The 19784-nt window shown below is 42.3% G+C and overlaps 1 protein-coding gene across 1 annotated transcript in view; it reads right to left on the reverse strand.

Moving 5' to 3' along the window:
* Nucleotides 1–807: 807 nt before the first annotated feature.
* The window catches only part of LOC126455912 (growth/differentiation factor 6-A-like), an 88261-nt gene continuing 69284 nt past the window's right edge, over nt 808–19784 (reverse strand). Inside the window, exons 4-5 of the mRNA XM_050091670.1 lie at nt 18996–19235; nt 808–1529 (exon numbers count right to left, since the gene is read on the reverse strand). Of these exons, the coding sequence (XP_049947627.1) occupies nt 1296–1529; nt 18996–19235 (474 nt within the window). The 3' untranslated portion in view covers nt 808–1295. The remainder of the gene's footprint in view (nt 1530–18995; nt 19236–19784) is intronic.

A 19784-nucleotide genomic window follows, 5' to 3' on the forward strand; every position in this document is an offset into this window, starting at 1 on the left:
GAGTCGTGAATATGTAAGTGCACCACAACGGTCAGGAGTGAGGCGAGGAAGAAGACAAATTGTGAATCGTGAATTTATGGAGTGAGTTAAAAGAGTTTGTGGCAGGAAGATGAGCCAACAGGGACGTGTCTACTCGTTACTTTCAAGTGTGTTCATAATTCAACCAACTATCTTCAATGTTGATGCAAGTTTTTTGTTATGTAGGCATTCTGAAAGTTTTTCCCCACTCCCATCTGCAGAGCCTGTTTAGAGCCAAGCTGTGAGTCTGTAGTAAGTGCAGCGACACATCAACTGCGGTCGAACACTTCTAGAGAATACTAGCTGCTTATGTACTCGTTTTAGTTACACCAACATCTAATTTCTTCTTGTAAAGTAGTTTGGTCTCCATCCACAGGGGTGACGTCGAGTTGTTCACCGGTGACTACCCAATAATCACACTAAACACTGTACGAAGCAGAAAAGGCTGTCCCTCCAATAGTGCCAATATGTGTCAAAATTCTGAGGTTCCAACTACTTACTAAACAGACGCCTTCAACTGAGACAGTCGGTTGTTGGAAGATTATGAGGATGGAAAGATTAGTACATAGGACACAGAAACAAAGGATCTGGAAAAAATAAAATGAGAGACTGACGACTATATATTGTGTTCTTTAAACACTATCAGTGCTACTCCTAGGTATTTAAATAACATCAATCTGTTGCATTTGCTGCATGCATTTGTCCATACGGTCCTTCACCAATCATTTTACAATACAAATTTTCTAAAGTTCACATTATATTCTGTCATTGTAGGTAATCGGTCAGATACGTAATAATCTGCTTTGCTTTTTAATTTTTATAAAACAGCAGATAGCGATGCAGCTGCAGTCTGTGACAACTGTTCACGCTAAGAGAGATGTTTCAGCAATGAACTCAGACTGTGACGACAGTTATTTTACAGGCATCCGCAGCCTTGTGTCGACCATATAGCGATACACGATGCTCTTGCAGTAGCACGCTAAGAGAGATGTTTCAGCAATGAACTCAGACTGTGACGACAGTTATTTTACAGGCATCCGCAGCCTTGTGTCGACCATATAGCGATACACGATGCTCTTGCAGTAAGAAATCAGGTTAAGTGGCAGCTGCAGTCTGTGATGACCATCTTGTAAAGAGCTGCATTGGTACATGATGAGGTTCCGTGGCAAGCTGTCATGGCAGTTCGTCATACCGTGTCGTCGAAGAGGCAGCGGCAGGTAGTGCAGTTTGCTGAGAGCTGCAGTCTGTAACAGTCAAATCGAAGTATGTGATGCGGCTCAGCGGCAGCCACACTCTGCGACCACCATGTCGTGGTAGCTGTAGTGGTAGGTGACGACGCCAGTGGGCTCCATGTAGAGCACGGAGATGGGCAGGAGGCGCGTGGGCACGCAGCAGGCGCGCGGGGCCAGCCCTGGCCGGAACGTGTGCAGCAGCGCCTGCACCAGCGCGTGCTTGGTGGGCGACAGGTGCTCCGGCAGCGGCCACGAGCACCGACCCGCGCACTGGAACGCCTGTAACTCACCAAGCACACACACCTCACTCCCGACGTCAAATGGGACTAGCGAGAATAGAGTGGTGGGGAGGGGAGGGGAGGTGAGGTGAGGTGCGGCAAAGGGCGGAGAGGATGGGAGGGGAAGGGAGAGGAGGGGTGGGGAAGGGAGAGAAGGGCTGGGGGAGGGAGAGGAGGGGTGGGGGAAGGGAGAGGAGGGGTGGGGAGGGAAAGGGAGAGGAGGGGTGGGGAGGGAAAGGGAGAGGAGGGGTGGGGAGGGAAAAGGTGAGGAGGGGTGGGGAGGGAAAAGGTGAGGAGGGGTGGGGAGGGAAAAGGAGAGGAGGGATGGGGAGGGAAAGGGAGAGGAGGGGAGGGAAAGGGAGAGGAGGGGAGGGAAAGGGAGAGGAGAGGAGGGAAAGGAAGGGGCAGGGAGGGGAAGCAGTGTTCTAGTCGAAATGGACGCTTCAGCCTGTTGAGAGATTAAGAACTACCCACTTGTTCCATTTTTGGGATCTGCAGGACAGACCCTATACTCCGTATGGCGGGAGAAGAGCTCTGACAGTTGAAGTGGCCTTGCCGCACGTGCTTGGCCAACCAGATTATGAGATTTTACATTACCATGGCAACACCCAGTGTTGCCGAGTTGCTAGGTGATCCTTGCTTTGTCAGTGGTGGCAAAGGCATCGTTCAGCTTTGTGTGTCTACATGTGCATTCCACTAATTTTGCAAGTCTCTTGCTGTGCGTGTGTGCGTATGTGCGTGCGCGCGCGTGCGGGCGTGTGGGGGTGTGAGTGTACACGCAAATTTATGTACAGATTGTGTGTTTACTTTGAAAGGGAGAATTGTGGGCTTTTGATACAAGTGCGTAAAGCGATTAATAGAGTAGCAGAAGCATTGATCATCTCTACAGCGATGGTGAAGAGTGTCGCAAATGATATTGAGGCTACCTATTCAGCTGGGAGGCTTGTTATTGTGACGCATGGAAAGTCAGGGAAGAGATAGTGTTGTGTGACAAACAGGCAACGTTGAAAAATGCTCTCAGACAATAAGTATACGCATCCTACAGCATGAAGGAATATCTGACACTTAAAAAGTCGAGGGCGTAACAATCGGGTAGTGGTTCGTTCACAGGCAGGATCACAAGGCTCTCCATTACTTTAAAGGAATTGAGTTTGGGTGGAAATAATTCACAGGAACAAAGGTGCTACAGGAATGCAGAGACATTTTAGCGTGGAGATGTTGTTTCCCGCATGAGATGCTAGCAGCGAATCAGGTCAATGTAAAATGGATTCACGAAACATGGACCAACTTGCGTCACGCACGGTCCGTCGGGTGGGCAGACTACACGCACCATAGAAATATGAGCGTGCCAACTGGTAAAGGAGGACGACTAATTGTCCATGCTGGCCCTGTGAACGGTTTCGTGGCCTGTGCTATGATAATGTTTCAGTCAAAATAAAACTCGATTTGCATGAGGAGGTACATTTAAAGACCGGCTTGTTACTTGTTTGCTACCAAATGTTGTTTTGGTTATGGACAACGTGCTGTATCATTTTGTAAAGTTAAGTAAGGCACCATTGGCTGCTGTAAGGAGAGATGACAGACAGCTCGTTGAAAGATAATAAAATAGGCTTTGAACAGAATGTGAGAAATGTGGAACTGCTGGAATCAGTGAAACGATACAAGCCACAGAAGATGCTGTATGCTATTCGTTAGTAAAGTACCACATCTATAAAGCTATACTTCTTCCATCGTACTGTTGCCATTAAAGTACTATCGAACTTATCTGGGCCCAAAGAAAAGATGTCGCAGAGCAAAATACAACCTTTACATAGCGAGATACAGAGAAGGTCGTAAATGAAGCAGTCACACGAATAAAGCTACAAAATTGGAGGAATGTATTGAACTATTTGTGTAAAGATATTACAAAGTCTAATTTAGAAGAAGACGGAAGAGTAGAATCCATACAAAATTCTGTAATTTCTTTATCAGACGATGAGGACAGCAGCAGTTAAGATACGGAAGCCTGTGTGGCCATGAATACAGATGATCATTAAGACGATTATGATCTCGGAGTTCGCGTTCTTCAGTACAAAATATAAATATAATGTCTTCATTCGATTTCTTACACGAAACATTTGTGACTTTTGCTGTACCTTGTTAAAATCGAAAATCTATTTGTCTGTGTTTGTGTAAGAAGAAAAATACCTCTAGCACACGAGTAAAAAAAAAAAAAATTATCAAGCAACGCATCACTCAGTGCAATGCTGCCAGCAAGAATGCTGCAATGATTCATGCGGCATTGTTAGGCTTTGTAGACCTGGTTGCCACGCTGCCGAAGGGTGGGAGGGAAAGGTCCGTTGCCCCTCACCCCGCCGAGCCAGTAGCTGGCCAACTGCACCTCCATGTCGAATACCGGCAAGTGAGCTGGTAGCTGTCAGAGCTCTTGTCTCGCCGAACGGAGCATACCTACACCAACAAAATTTCGAAGGTTATTCACATGTACTTTCTGACTATACTATTTTAGCACGAGTGGCCCCGTAATGTGTAACGAGACAATTCCTACTACTGCATAGCCTATTGCATCGTGATCATCACCTAAGGCGAGGTTGTTCACGTGAGGTCTTGTTTTCTCACCTCTCCTTGGTTGGTCGTAACATTCCTTATATGGCAGCGTTGCCTTTCCTACCCTTTGATTGGCTCGAACTAAGAGAAAAACAATTCCATTGCAACTTGAGCAAAGTTCGAAGGCGTATGTCATCAAAAGTATCCGGATACCCCCAAAAACATACGTTTTTTATATTAGGTGCATTATGCTGCCAGTTACTCCATATCAGTGACCTCAGTAGTCATTAGACATCGTGAGAGAGCAGAATGGGGCGCTCTGTGGATCTCACAGGCTTCGAACGTTGTCAGGTGATTGGGTGTCACTTGTGTCATACGTCTGTACACGAGATTTCCACACTCCTAAACATCCCTAGGTCCACTGTTTCCGATGCGGTAGTGAAGTGGAAACGTCAAGGGACACGTACAATAAAGGTGTACAGGGCGACCTCGTCTGTAGACTGACAGAGACCACCGTCAGTTGAAGAGGGAGACCATCACACAGGAATTCCAAACTGTAACAGGTTCCACTGCAAGTTCTGTGACAGTAAGGCGGGAGGTGAGAAAACTTGGATTTCATGGTCGAGCGGCTGTTCAAAAGCCACACGTCACGCCGGTAAATGCCAAACGACGCCTCGCTTGGTGTAAGGAGCGTAAATATTGAACGATTGAACAGTGGAAAAACGTTGTGTGGAGTGACGAATCACGGTACACAATGTAGCGATCCGAGGGCAGGGTGTGGCTATGGCGAATGCCCGGTGAACGTCATCTGCCAGCGCGTGTAGTACCATCAGTAAAATTCAGAGGCGGTGGTGTTATGGTGCGGTCATGTATTCCGTGGAGGGGGCTTGCACCCCTTGATTTGCGTGGCACTATCACAGCACACGCCTACATTGATGTTTTAAGCACCTTCTTGCTTTCACTGTTCAAGAGGAATTAGGGGACGGCGATTGCATCTTTCAACACGATCGAGCATCTGTTCAAAATGCACGCACGGCCTGCGGCGGAGTGGTTACATTACAACATCCCTGTAACGGGCTGGCCTGCACGGAGTCCTGACCTGAATCCTACGGAACACCCTTGGGGTGTTTTAGAACGCAGACCGATTCGTGCCAGGCCTCACCGACCGACATCGATATCTCTCCTCAGTGCAGCACTCCGTGAAGAATGGGTTGTCATTCCCCAAGGATCTTTCCAGCACGTGATTGAACGTATGCCTGCGAGAGTGGAAGCTGTCATCAAGGCTAAGGCTGGGCCTACACCATACTGAATTCCAGCATTACCGATGGAAGGCGCCACGAACTTTGAAGTCATTTTCAGCCAGGTGTTCGAATTCTTTTAATCGCATAGTATATATACAGGGTGTAAATTTTAAGTTGACAAACCAGAATACCTCGAAAAGTAAGCTTCATACGAAAAAGTGTGTAGAATCAAAAGTTGATTGTTTTCGAGGGGGACATCTGCTGGTGCTAAAATTAGCCCGCCAACCCAGCGCCCTGGGGATGGGGCCGGAGGCAACTTTAAAATTTCAAATGGGAACCCCCATTTTTTATTGCAGAATTAGATTCTACATAAAAAACTACGTAAATTTTGTCTTCAACATTTGGTTTGATTGTTGGCAGTTGGCGCTGTAATTCTAGAAAATCCATGTTCTCATTTCTGCGTGGAAAATGGTTACAGAAAAATAAAAAATATTTATTTACTTCGTAATTTTTGATTCGCTAAAACTAAAAGTCTCCCTCTCTCCCCATAGGGTGGGGTTTGAGAGAGGGGAATTAGAGTTTTACAAATGTTTACCCAAATACTGTATTAATTTTTTTCGCAGGTTAGGATAAGTTTTATTTGTTTCGTGGTCATGAGGCCAAACAATTTTAATTATCAAACAAATGATCTAACTAGCTACCTAACTAACCAAACAACCTACTTACTAACGAGTGAACTCATTTTTATTTATCCGTAACCATTTTCCACGCTAAAATGAGAACATGGATTTTCTTGAATTACAGCGCCAACTACCACGAATCAAAACAAATGTTTGAGACAAAATGTACGGAGTTTTTTTATGTAGAATCTGATTCTGCAATAAGAAATGAGGGTTCCCATTTGAAATTTTAAAGTTTCCTCCCGTCCCACCCCCAGGGGGCTGGGGTGTTGTGCTAATTTTAGCACCAGCAGATGTCCCCCTCGAAAATAATCAACTTTGGATTCTACACATTTTTTCGTGTGAAGCTTATTTTTCGAATTATTCTGGTTTGTCAACTTAAAATTTATAACTCTGGCCAAGATGCAACGGAATTGTTTTTCTCTTAGTTCGGGCCTATCAAAGGCCAGGAAAGGCAATGCTACCACATTAAGGCCATGTTACGACCAACCAAGGAGAGGTGAGAAAACAAGACGTAACGTGAACAACCTCGCCTTAGGTGATGATCACGATGCAATAGGCTATGCAGTAGTAGGATTTGTCATGTTGCACATTATATTACGGGGTCACTCGTGCTAAAATAGTGTAGTCAGAAAGTACACCTGAATAACCTTCGAAACTTTGTTAGTGGAGTTATACTCCGTACGGCGAGACAAGAGCTCACTGTCATTGATTTGGAAGCACGTAGGAGGAAATAATTGTAATAGCATCAGAACTGTTTTTTGGCGTTGCGACATACATCGCAATTTGGGATAGATTTCTGACATTCCTTAAAAAAATTATATATACATTACTGGGAAGTAGACCTGCTCATTCCTGTAGCAGATTGCCAGAGCTGAATCATCAATGGAAACACGATCGTGCGAGATAATCTGCGAAAGGGATCAACTCTACAAGACGCAGTAGCAAACAGAACTTTTGTACGTGTGCGTGATGTATATATTTCTCTTCCACATGAAATGTCAGCTTGTTACATATAGGCACACACGAACAACCTTGAGATTATCAACCCGAGGTCGCCAGTGGCTCGCTGCAGAGTAATTCCATTTCGTGTTATTTCTTACTCGTGTTTGTCTTTGTACGCTTATTGATTGATGATATCTGCACAGCAGTATAAATGTCGGCGGCATGCTTTGCGTGTCTTGCTTCGAAACAAACATGACAAACATGTCCCACTCACTTGCCACTTTCGTAACTCTTAACAACAGTAATGTCGCGTTTGTCTTCGTCCTCAGCCATGCATTCTGTACTGTTCTGTGTAGGGTTTGTTTTTTCCGGCAGTGAAATGAAACGTCGTGCTGCTAGGGCCTCCCGTCGGATAGACCGGTCGCCTGGTGCAAGTCTTTTGAGTTGACGGGGACTCTGGCGACTTGCGTGTCGATGGGAATGAGATGATAATGTTCTACTTTAACAATGATATACAGCTGTATGGATTGGTTTAATGAAGAAAAGTTGGCCGATATCCATCTTGCGTTTGCCTTCACTGAATGCAATGGAACAGTGGCTCAATGTTAAGCTGTTCCTAGACAGGCAGCAACCTAATCACAGTATTTTTGCATCTGTACATGTGTTTTACTTTTTGGCAATAGCTTATTATAGGCTTTCTCACTTTTAAGATATTTCCACTGCAACAAAGGTAACTGAGATAATAAATCCAGATCTTAGTTCTATTATTACTCGGTAACGACACACCGGAGATCTTGTACCCCTTGTACTAAAATACTCAAAAAATATGAATGAATAACTCATGAAATTTTGTTGGAGTTCGATTTATCCTATATAAGCTATCAATATTAGCTTTCTGTGAGAGGAAACAAGTACAGTTCATGAACGAATTAGCTTTTTTTATGTATCCATTATTTATGGCTGTTAGATTCACACACCATTGATTTTGACGTTAGATAGCCATATAACATCAACAAATACAAGTGGAGGGAAAAGTTCTCTTTCAAGCAACTCACGTCCCTCCAAAGTTTGGTTCAAATGGCTCTGAGCACTATGGGACTTACCATCTGAGGTTATCAGTCCCCTAGAACTTAGAGCTACTTAAACCTAACCTAAGGACATCACACACATCCATGCCCGAGGCAGGATTCGAACCTGCGACCGTAGCGGTCGCGCGGTTCCAGACTGAAGCGCTGAGAACCGCTCGGCCACACCGGCCGGCCCTCCAAAGTTTATTAACATGGAAGAAGATGTGGAAAGCGAGATGCGTGCGATAGGGAACCAAGATGCTGTGTTTGTTCTGATGTGATTGTAGTAACCTTGTAATTAACATACATTAATGCGAAAGGTAATGTGATAGATGATCGATATATCATGTGGCGAAATAAGCATTGTCATTGTGTGAGATACAGATACCCCAATTCACTACTATGAGCTTCACATCATTATAACGTGCCTGTGCTTAGAATACAAAGGACTGCACCGTAATCTGAGAGTGAAATTAAAAATTAAAAAATGGCTCTGAGCACTATGGGACTTAACATCCGATGTCATCAGTCCCCTAGAACTTAGAACCACTTAAACCTAACTAACCTAAGGACATCACAAACATCCATGCCCGAGGCAGGATTCGAACCTGCGACCGTAGCAGTCGCGCGGTTCCGGACCGAACCGCCTAGAACCGCTCGTCCACCACGGCCGGCACTAAAAATTAAATTATTTTTTCCAAACTTCGTCAGTGCATGCTTCAGTGTATTAAAGTTAACATAGTGAAGTCTCAGAATGAGCAAATGAATATGTTTTGCTGATTATATTTGTTTTAAGAAAAAATTAATAGGTGCTAAACAATCAAGCTGGAAAGCTAAAAATTGTTCAGAATGTGCAAATGTATGTCACAATCATAAGTTAGAAGTCTCGACTCGATCGGGGCAATGTTTTGGTCAAAATTGGCGTTTTACGTAGAGATGAAGGCGCTAAATATTAAACTCATAGGATGAAAATTCGTATGTAGCCTCATTTTGATATAAAAACATTAACTACGTTACTCTATTAAGCTGCCTCTATTACTTTTCAAGTTATTTACTAAATGCCAAATTTGGGAAAAAAAACATCCTTATTCATAATAGATTAAGTATCATTTGTATTTGTTGTTCAAAGTTCTAAATACAGCAGCAAATGAAACAATAATCACAAGGAATCTTAAAGAGGCAGTTCGGAGGTCACGTTCTACTGTCGGTACCTTCCTAAAAATTCTAGCCAGCAAAATTTAAATTCAGTCGAGCTAAAACTTTTTCAGTAACTAAAGCAAACTGAACTTTAATTATACGAAAATTAAGACGTTTGCAAATTGTTAAACGACAGAGTTATTAATTAATGTGGGTTCAAGAAAGGGGCAATTTAGATGCTGCTACCTGTGCCTAGAGTGGTTGACAGCACTTGTTCCGTTCGGCGTCCCGCTGTGCACATAAATAAATACAGTCAGAGAGGCAAAGAGCAAAGAGACTTCGCACCGAGATATACTTGACGCAATCAAACGCTTGCGTATGCTGTGCCTCAGATGAAGTCACAGCCAGGCAGCTCCCAAACACATTTTCAGTGAAAGTAGGAAATCAACTTGCGTGGATTGTACACTGTCCTGGATCGCTTAGATTTCACGGAAGTAACTGTGTGCCAACCACAATGTTGACTAAACCGTGTGGCAAGTGGCGAGATTATTTTCCACTTTTAAGGCGAGCAATTAACTTTTTTGATTACAAGTCAGGGCGATAGATCATTTTACTTGGAACTTGCTGTACAGGTCGTCTCTGAACTGTTAATAGTGCTGATTCACATAGGGAAAACATATTGAGCGTGTGAACTTTTACTGAATATATCAGTTAGTTAAAACTCTAAACTTTTATTTTTAGTGATAGTTTCCTGATCCTGCTGAATAAATAGCAAGTAGGATCACTTTATTTCAGTGAGCACAATGAGTAATGTGGACTTGTAGACTGGAAATTATGATCAGTAAGTTCTCCATCGCTTTCTGGCTGACTGCAAAAATAGTTTTCAGGCTCGTGTAAATGGCAGAGATCATAGATTATTTTACCAGTCGCCCGACAATGTTTTGATGCAATTAAACATTATCACTATCTGAGAGAGCTAAATTCAAGCGGAAAAACTGAAACAGAGCATGAGAATTGGAATCAAGTTGGGTGGAGAAGGAAAACTAAAGATAAAGGAAGACAATTAAGTTAGCAGCATTATGGAAATGTGAACTACACCATTACTGTTTCCTTTATGACAATGTGAACGTAAATATTGTAAAAGTTTAAAGAATTAGACGGATCCTAACCACAACAATACCTAAAGATGAGCTAAGAACATCTTGAGAAGTTCTTTCAGGGTATGTCACATCACATTAGACCATTAATCAAAGTGAGATGATGGATGTAATTATGTTGTAACTGGAGACATGCTGACCAGGGTACATAGCTTTCATATTGTTAACTCCTCCGGTTCGTTGATAAATATTAAATTTTGCAGGATTATTTTATTTTGTTATATTCTCTGATCACAATGTAGAACTATTGTTGTAGTAACACATTTTTAATGTTTGTTTTATTGACCTTTTGCTCATAAATATGGGAATACATTGAACAAAAATTAATTTATGTAAGGGTATACAGGTTGCACGCAGCCTTACGGTACGTAACATGCGCTCGCCAGCCGGCCTATCTGGAATGCTGACAATCTGCTTGGTCAGTACACGTGCGTCCGGCCACAGTGCGATGCAGCGAGTAAGCGGTCCACAGAGCGCGATATAACTAGCTCACCATGGATACCTTCGATACGACTGCAATTAACCGCTGTTAGGATGACAGACACAATGATGATCGGTGCGCGTAGCGTGCGTGTTTTATAATCAGCCTTTGTTAATAAACTGTTTAAACTTACTTCTCGGTGTTCGCGTATTGCCGTACCTCAAGGACACATCGCTTACAAATCCTGACAAATATCAGGGTAATCATCATCCGGGGCAACAACACAAACAACCCCCTTATTGAAGTGGTGTCAGAAGTGGGATAATTATAGAAAATCCACAGTCCTGAAGAGGTGCAGCACAATGTGAACTTCGAGCAGCAGCAGCAGCAGCAGCAACATGAACATCTTCTGACTATGTGGCGACATCCAACGCTGGAATTCAGGTTGGTCTACTCCAGTTTGGCAAGAATACGAAAGGCAGTGATGGATCTTTATTTTGCGTTTGAGTGACTCATTGGCGTTGTATTAGACGAAATGTCGCAATCCAGAGTAACGTTGTCGATCTACAAACTGTTATTAATGAACTGCAAGAAGAGATTCGGCAGTTAAAAGCAGAAATAAGCGAGCGCAACATTCCGAAAGACTTGGCAAATGATAGTTCATGCAGTACACGTACAACTACAGTAAAGAATTTTTCATTATTGCCACCAGTACCAGTGTTTAGCGGGAAACCCGAAGATGTGAAAGTGTTTTTTCGTTAACTTGAAGGTGCCGCCCTGTTAGTATTATGGACATATTCCGATAACTTAGCGGTTGCCGGATTAAGAATTTAAGGAGCAGCACAAGATTTCATTAGCGCGGAGCCTACTTGCGTGAAAACAGAAGATTACAATGAGTTTAGAACGATTGTTGTGAAGACATTTAAAAGTAAAAACGCGATCAGATTTTACAGAGAGCAGCTTTACAGTTTGCGAATGCGACGAGACGAATCTATCGAGCAGTTTGCCGACAGCATTCGAAACATCAACGCTCAAACGTACGAGTTAGTAGAAGATGAAAATGAAAATCGCATTCAGTTGTTCGAAGCCGACCAGAGAGCCTTGGACACATTCATTCATGGGTTGCACAGAGAGGAAATAAGCAAGGCTGTTCGATTGGCACGATGTAAAACGTTTCAGGAAGCAGCAGAATCAGTTGCTGGTTTCGTTGAAGCACTAAGACGACCGAATGAGAAGCAGAAACAAGAACGCAGAGTCTTCAACACAACAGTACAATGCTACAGATGCAATAAGCTGGGTCACAAGCGTAAGGATTGTAAAGAGAAGCGAATCTGCTATCATTGCGGGATGCAGGGTCATGTTTCGAGGGATTTCTGCAACAAGAAGAAAGGTAATGCGAACAAGAGACAATCTGCCAGATCTTTAAACGAGTACGGGGCGTACGACCGTTGCCAGAGACAGTGATTCCTGTTAGTTCCAGTGAAAATCTGACCGAAAATGACTTCGTGATAGGTGCTGTATATCGTGGGAGAAACATCAAACTACTTATTGACACAGGAGTACAGACCTCAATGTGGTGTGGCATAGGTAAACGGGATAAAGTGCGAGGGTTAAACGGAGGAAAGCTACGTAACTGTGGAGTAGTTGACGTAGAATTAATTCTTGGCCAAGACCAAGATGAAGGTGAAAATAAAGATAAATACACAGCATGGGCGCAAATAGTTTCAAATAACGAAACGCGATACGACGGTGTTCTTGGATTTGGTTTCTTGTCCACTAATGAGGACAGATATTTGTCGCAGAAAGAAAGATCAGACTAGGCCGTAGCAACTACAACCTAGGAAATCGTTCTTCAGATCGTACTCAAAGGAGTAGCAATACTGACGTCGTGGGAATAGACCGTCCAAACGATGCACCAGTTCCGAGTCCATGTTCAAATTGATCAGCCTCAGCAAATTCCCAAGGGAGCAGGAAAGACAATCTACGTTGAAGTTAAGTCACCACGATGCAAGGAAGGAACTCTGTTATTAATTGAGCAATCCGAGAAAACTGAGTTACTGGATACAATGCATTGTTTTGTTGCTAGAAGTGTAGGTGTCGCTACAATGGTGAGACAATGTCGCAAAAGTCCCGGTTAAAATAACGAATATGAGCAATGAGGATGTTTTGCCACGAGGAACTAAAGTTGCTGAAGTGTCAAGCGCAAGTAAAAGTGACGTAATCCAGATGAGGTAACAAATTCTGCAGTTACAAACACAGATTTTTGTAACAGTACCGCAAGACTGCGACGAGGAGACGACGTTAATAATAAACCGAAGCGCAAGATTTGGAAGAAGACAGAACATTTGACAGCTGATGAACAGAAGATTTTAGCACCTTTTTTGTTGGAGTCCGCAGATTTATTCCGAAAACGTGCAAATTTACCTGTCACTCGTTTAGTTTAGCATCGTATTCATACAGGGAGCAGCAAACACGACAATTTGGATGTCTGTTTACCGTACTTGGTAAGTTGTTACAATGCCAAAATGCACAGCTCAACTGGCCTAAGTCCATATGAGATCGTCTATGGAAGAAGAATGCATTCACCCTTGGACTTTGCAAGATCTACTGCCGGAATGAGCAATGAACACGTAAGGGATCTAGTACGCAAGCTAAAGGAAGCATGGAGGGGAGTGAAACAGCGAAATGATCGATCCTCTCTTCAGCAAGCAAGATAACACGACCGCCAAGCAGCAGTGACACAGTATCGAGTTGGAGATACTGTGTATCTAAGCAACGTGGTGCTAAAGAAGATTCAAGTCAAAAAGTTTAAGAAGTTCTGGGAAGGACCATATCCAATCGCGGAGGTGTTGTCGCCAGTCACTCTTAAGCTTCGACAGCTCTTTCGTTCCATTGTCGCTCACGTCAATCGTGTAGAGCCATTTCTGTGTACTTTTCCTGTAGTATCGCAAGACGACGAGGACCGACTGAGAGGCGACCTGCTGTTCTCAAACCCAGGAAGAGAGAATCGCGAGGTCGCAGTCCAGACTTCGAGGCCGAGGCATCGCCACGTTCCGAGCGATCCTGTTCCAGACATGTGCGTAAACGTGTGTAGTGTCTGAGAATGCAATGCATGTGTTTATTTCAGCCATGTGCTTATGTGAATGTGTTGTGAAAATTTAGTACTGAAGCAATTGCACGAGTGCACAAGTGAACTAAACCTTTTATTCCGCAGGTTAGCACAAGAAACTCATTTATTTTATGTTCATTGTTAACTCTAGTATTTAGAACTAATTAAGCATGTTCATTTTTATTCTAATGTTTGCTATGATAGCGTATTCTGCTAATGCTGTATTGATAGTACCACAGAGAACAGGTGTTTTGTTTGAAACACGATCAGACATGGTAGTTTCAACAAGTGATGCAATATTTGTCCTCAAGTACAATTTGAATGAAATCCAGCAACAGTTCAATTCTGTAAAGACGCAAATTGATCTAATTCGTTCTGTTAAGGGCAATGATACAATTTTGGAAATTGGTACATCTTGATATAATAACTGGATCACAGCCAGAATGCAGGTAGAGTCTACATTTGCTAATTATGAACAAGAGATGTACTGTTCTTTTTTTTAAAGCTTTTGCAACACAAAATTTTAATTAAGCGTGAACCTGCCTGGTTTGATTTTGGAGGGAGTATCCTTCGTTTTGTACTTGGTACTTTAAACTAGTCTAGATCTACTGGCAGTTAAAGGCAAAATATTAGCTCTTGAACAACAGTCCAGTACAGATCCAACTAACCTCTCTAATGAAATTGTCGTATTAAAGAATATGTGAAGAACCATCACTAACCACACAGTTTTCATTGAACAGCTTGTAAAGCAATTTATCTCACATTTCCACGTAATTCGTAATGAAACGAGCGCAAATATCCAAGAACTATTCCAAGGATTAAATGCTGTGAGTGCACACTTAGATTTAAACACTCTTTTGCTGAGGATTACTGATAGTTTATCAAACGCTAGAATTGATGCCCTTAACTTAAGAACAGCCTTAGAAAGTACCTCAAATGATTGTTTGAGCAGCGTACTACTACATCCAGGACAATTTTTACAGGTCCTAATATCCACTGAGCGAAAGTTAGATGCAACCTATACTATGATTTATCCTGTTAACTCTTACAATTTATGTGATTACTATAAGTTAACCGCCACACACTCTTTAATGATTGAAGGTGAATTAACTGTTATTGTTTCTATACCCATTGCTAGATCAAAGCATAATTTTGAAATGTATAAGATTTATACTTACCCTGTGAAATGGAGACAGGCAGGTATCCATGTAAAGTACACACTGAATGATTATCTACTGATCAGCAAGGATCGAAGATATTTTGTGTCCCTAAATGAAAACGATTTGCATATCTGTAAACGTAGTCATAAGTTAATTTGCCCTGAATTGGTAGTATTCTTAGACAGCAGATTGTACAGCTGTGAGAAAGAATTGTTTATGAATCATCCCCCCAGAGATGATTGCCCTAGAATTTTAATGCATCTTTGTCACCCATTTCTTAAAGGATGTTCTGAAGGTATAAATTTTTCATTTAACTCCACCCTTGATGTCACATTTACATGTAAAAATTACGACACACCTGAGCTACCCTTTACACTCAAATTGTATGAAAGTGGATTAATCATGATTGCCACACATTGTCATTTATTATGTGAACTATTTGATATGCCTGGTGTATTGCCAACTACATTTCATGCAACTGAACATTTGCCGTTAACGAGAATGTTATTTTTTTATTACAATGATTCATACATATCAACATATGGAAAACATTCCTTATCAAGTTTTTCTGAAGACAACAATTTAATTAAGGATATCCATGAAAATTTAATTTCTTCCAATAATGAGCTAAGCTTCATTGAAGCAGCAAATAGAATTAAGTTCTTCGATTCATCCAGTAATGTTAATGCATACCTGATTGTCAGTATTGTGTTTTTATTGCTTTTATTAACTTGTCAACAGCATTAGCCATGTATGAAAGTGTTATCCTGAAGGCACGCTTCTCTGTACAGAAAGTTACTGTGTGTGCAAATGAAATACATGTTGCAATGCCTTCTGATGCCACAAATGATGAAATAGATTCATAATGCCCAATGGTCGTTTTGAGCCACCTATGGTTGCTCTTTTTCTCTGGGGAGAGTAATGTAAGGGTATACGGGTTGCACGCAGCTATAAGGCACGTAACACGCGCTCGCCAGATGGCCTATCTGGAATTCTGACAATTTGCTTGGTCAGTATACATGTGTCCGGCCGCAGTGCGATGCACCGAGTAAGCCACTGGCTGCGGTCCACAGCGAGCGATATAACTAGCGTGGCCTCGGGCGCGAATATGCCTCTTTCCTTAGCTCACCATGGAGCCCTTCGATACGACTGTAATTAGCCATTGTTAGCATGACAGACACAGTGATGATGGGTGCATGTAGCATGCGTGTTTTATAATCAGCCTTTGTTAACAAAACTGTTTAAACTTACTTCTCGGTGTTCGCATATTCCCGTACCTCAAGGACGCATTGCTTACAAATCCTGACAAATATTCGGGTAATTATCATCCGGGGCAACAACACAAACAACCCCCTTATATTTAACTTAACCACTCGTGCAGTCTTGGATACACTAATATTTTGGGTAAAACTGTACATAAAAAATTACAATCCTTCCCATCTTGAAGCCATTACCTTAAATTTTGTATGGTGTCTTTCCTGTTGTTGTTGTAGAAGTGGTCTTCAGTCTGAAGATTAGTCTGACGCAGTTGACCACGCGAGTGTTTCTGGTGGAAACATTTCTGTAAAACTGCTGCAACGAACATCCATGTGAACCTACTTATGCGTTCATGCTTAGGCCTTCCTTTATAATTGTTAGCCCCGACACTCTTCTCTACAAAATATCTGAAGATTTCATGATGCTTCAGGATGTGTTCTACCAGCTGATCCTTTCTTTAGTCAAGAGCCACAAATTTCTTTTTTTCCCCAAATTAGGTTCAGTGCTTCTTCATTATTTACTCTATTTCCCCAGCTAATCCTTAGTAATTTACTTTAGCGCCACATTTCACTAGCTTCTACCCAAAATTTTAAAAAAGTTCACTCACCAAAATTTAGTACTTGTAATCCAGTGTTTCAGTATCAATAAAATCTACGTCTTCCTAAACAGAGGATTGAAGTACAAAATCACTTCTGAAACGAATGCAGAATTTATAAATACCACAACTGTGGAACTAAAAAGCACATATGCCTTGGTGAAGATCGAGGAAAAGCACACACAGAGATATAGGTGCTAACCTCAACAAAGTCTTACCAATGAGCAGCAGTTAGCTGTGAAGAATGTAGGGATCCATGCACCTTCAAGAACGATTGTAATTTGGTGGCATTTGTAAACGAAGTTGGAATTCCAGAGGGGGTGGGCGGTGAAAATGTGCTGGGATCGTAAACCAGTACGCATACCCATTAAGTATCCTGTTCAAGTAACTAAAATTTACTGAAGTATCAGAAAATTCTATGAGTCGAATGTATGGAAGTAATTGAACATGTAGAATTGGTATATTCTTTTAACTCCTTTAACTTTAGCCACTGAATTGATCAGCAGACAGATCAAAGGGCAATAGTTTATCTGGGACATAAGTAAATAGTTTTTTAAATTACCTAAAAGGCAAATTCTTTCCCAAAGAGCAAGATAGAGAACATAAAATTGTATCCTTGCTATACTAATAACAAATCTGTAAAACCGTCGTTTCTGTCAGTATTTGAACACGATAGTTTCCAAAACTGCTAAACGAATTTTCATTGGGTTTTCACAGTAACTTGAGGATAGCTTTGGGAACCTACCAGACTTTAGTTCGTCGAAACCAGATCTCCGGCCGCTGTGGCCGAGCGGTTCTAGGCGCTTCAGTCCGAAAACACGCGGCTGCTACGGTCGTAGGTTCGAATCCTGCCTCGGGCATGGATGTGTATGATGTCCTTAGGTTAGTTAGGTTAAGTAGTTCTAGGTCTAGGGGACTTGTGACCTCAGATGTTAAGTCCCATAGTGCTTAGAGCCATTTGAACCATCTGAAATCAGATCACGAAAAAAGAAGATATCTACACATGTTATAGAAATGTATGTATGTATGGATTTATTTATGCTTGTTTGTTTGATTTCCTCTGTAACCATTTGACCGATTTCGTCCGAATTTGGTACGCTTATCATTGTTGGAAAGAATCGCTTTGGGGGTAAGAACTGCCTACGTATCAAAGGTGTTTGAGTGAAACAGAAGTGTAGGCCACTATACGCGAATACAAGACTTTTATTCATCCTGTATTTAAGAACAAGAGCATTTTGTGAATTGCAATAAACTTTACACATAATTTGAAACATTTAAGAAACTTATTCTTGCCGACCCTCCGCCCCCTCCCCCCTCCCTCCTGTTCATTTTCGCATCAGGCATGGCTACGTAATTTATTCCTTCTTTACTACTAATCTTATTATAACACATTTTGCAGACATTGTTCAAATAGCCACCAAATGTATCTGCAAAATTATATCAGTATATGACACATAGTTCAGAATATATGATGTCAAACACTGAGATGCCTGAATAAATTCCGCATCATGCTTAACGTTTAAATTTGTTATTACTAACCCGCATAACCGATTTCGATGAAATAAGCAAACGATATAGCTTGAATTCTGATGAAGAAGATAGGCTTCTTTATAAAGTGTAAAGTACTTTGCTAGTTATTGAGGTGAAGACTATTACGCGGATTAGGGAAAAGTATTTACTTCGACTTCTGAGCTTCACCGTATTTGTAACAATGCTTTTATTGATTGGTGTGTCTTACGCAATACAACTGGAAGTAATGAATACAATGGTTATACAATTTTCAATGTCTTTAATCCATGCCTCCAGACTGCTTCAGTAGCAGGATGCATAGGAATGCGCTCTTGATTGGCGACTCCATGGAGTGTTCTGTGCACCACGACCAAATAGTGGATAGAATTGGAAGGAGAATCAGCATTGGTCGTATTTTTTTGTTTTATTATCCACAAAACTGATTTACGGTCACTTAGTGACCATCCTAAGTGCTGTAATATACAATTAAAATGGGTAGGTGCTGGTATCAACAAGCTTAGAGCGTTGATTCTCCTTCCAATGCGCTCTTGGCTATGCTCCTCCGTACTTAGGAGAGGCGGGGGGGGGGGGGGGAGGGGAAGGTCATACTTGACATACTTGCTATGCTTTATTTGCATTCGTTACCTCGTATCCAGTGGGGGCGACTATCCAGGTGTCGTAGTTGATCTCTGAGAAGTCGACGTAGAGCGGCTTCCTGCGGCAGTTGCCGCGCGCCCGCCGGCCCGACCTGGCCTTCACCTGGAGCTGCAGCTCTCCGCCCCCGCCGCCCCCACTGTCCCTGCTCCAGACGCGGTTCGTCTCTTCCTCGTAGTCCTCCGCCTCCACCTGCCGCCTTCTGCGTGGAGACTCACGACCGCCGCCCACCTGCGAGACAACACGCACACTTAGGCAGGCAACGCGGCATTCGCAATACTCAGTGTGCACGCACACGCACGAGGTGGCGAGCTGTTACAATGACAGTGACACCCTTAGTTTCACACACAGTAGAAGACTGATCATCCCGATTCTGCTGTTTTCGAGTTCTTCGAATACAATGATTCCCAGGCTACCGTGCAGGTGCGCTTTGACGCGGTGGCTATCTTAGAGGCTAAAGCATTAAAACAAAACAATTTCTTACGTTTTGCACTTTACTTCGGGACACATCTTACAATCGTGAAAGATAGAGAGTTAATTAATTTGTGTAACACTGAAAGTCGCGAGTTCTATCTTCTTATCTCGTGTTTTCTACTGAAAATCTCGTGTTTGTACTCTTGTTAACTTTACTATTACAGAGATCGCCTAAACTTTATTTTTTTATTGGTCCTGTACGCAACAAATAACTTACTCGGTCTTTCTGCTGCCACTGCTTGATCTGCTACATTCCATTATTTAACAAAAACATAAAAAAACCTATTATTCATGCTGAGTGCACTG

This window comes from Schistocerca serialis, chromosome 2 (genome assembly GCF_023864345.2).
Source record: "Schistocerca serialis cubense isolate TAMUIC-IGC-003099 chromosome 2, iqSchSeri2.2, whole genome shotgun sequence".
Taxonomy (NCBI): Eukaryota; Metazoa; Arthropoda; class Insecta; order Orthoptera; family Acrididae; genus Schistocerca; species Schistocerca serialis.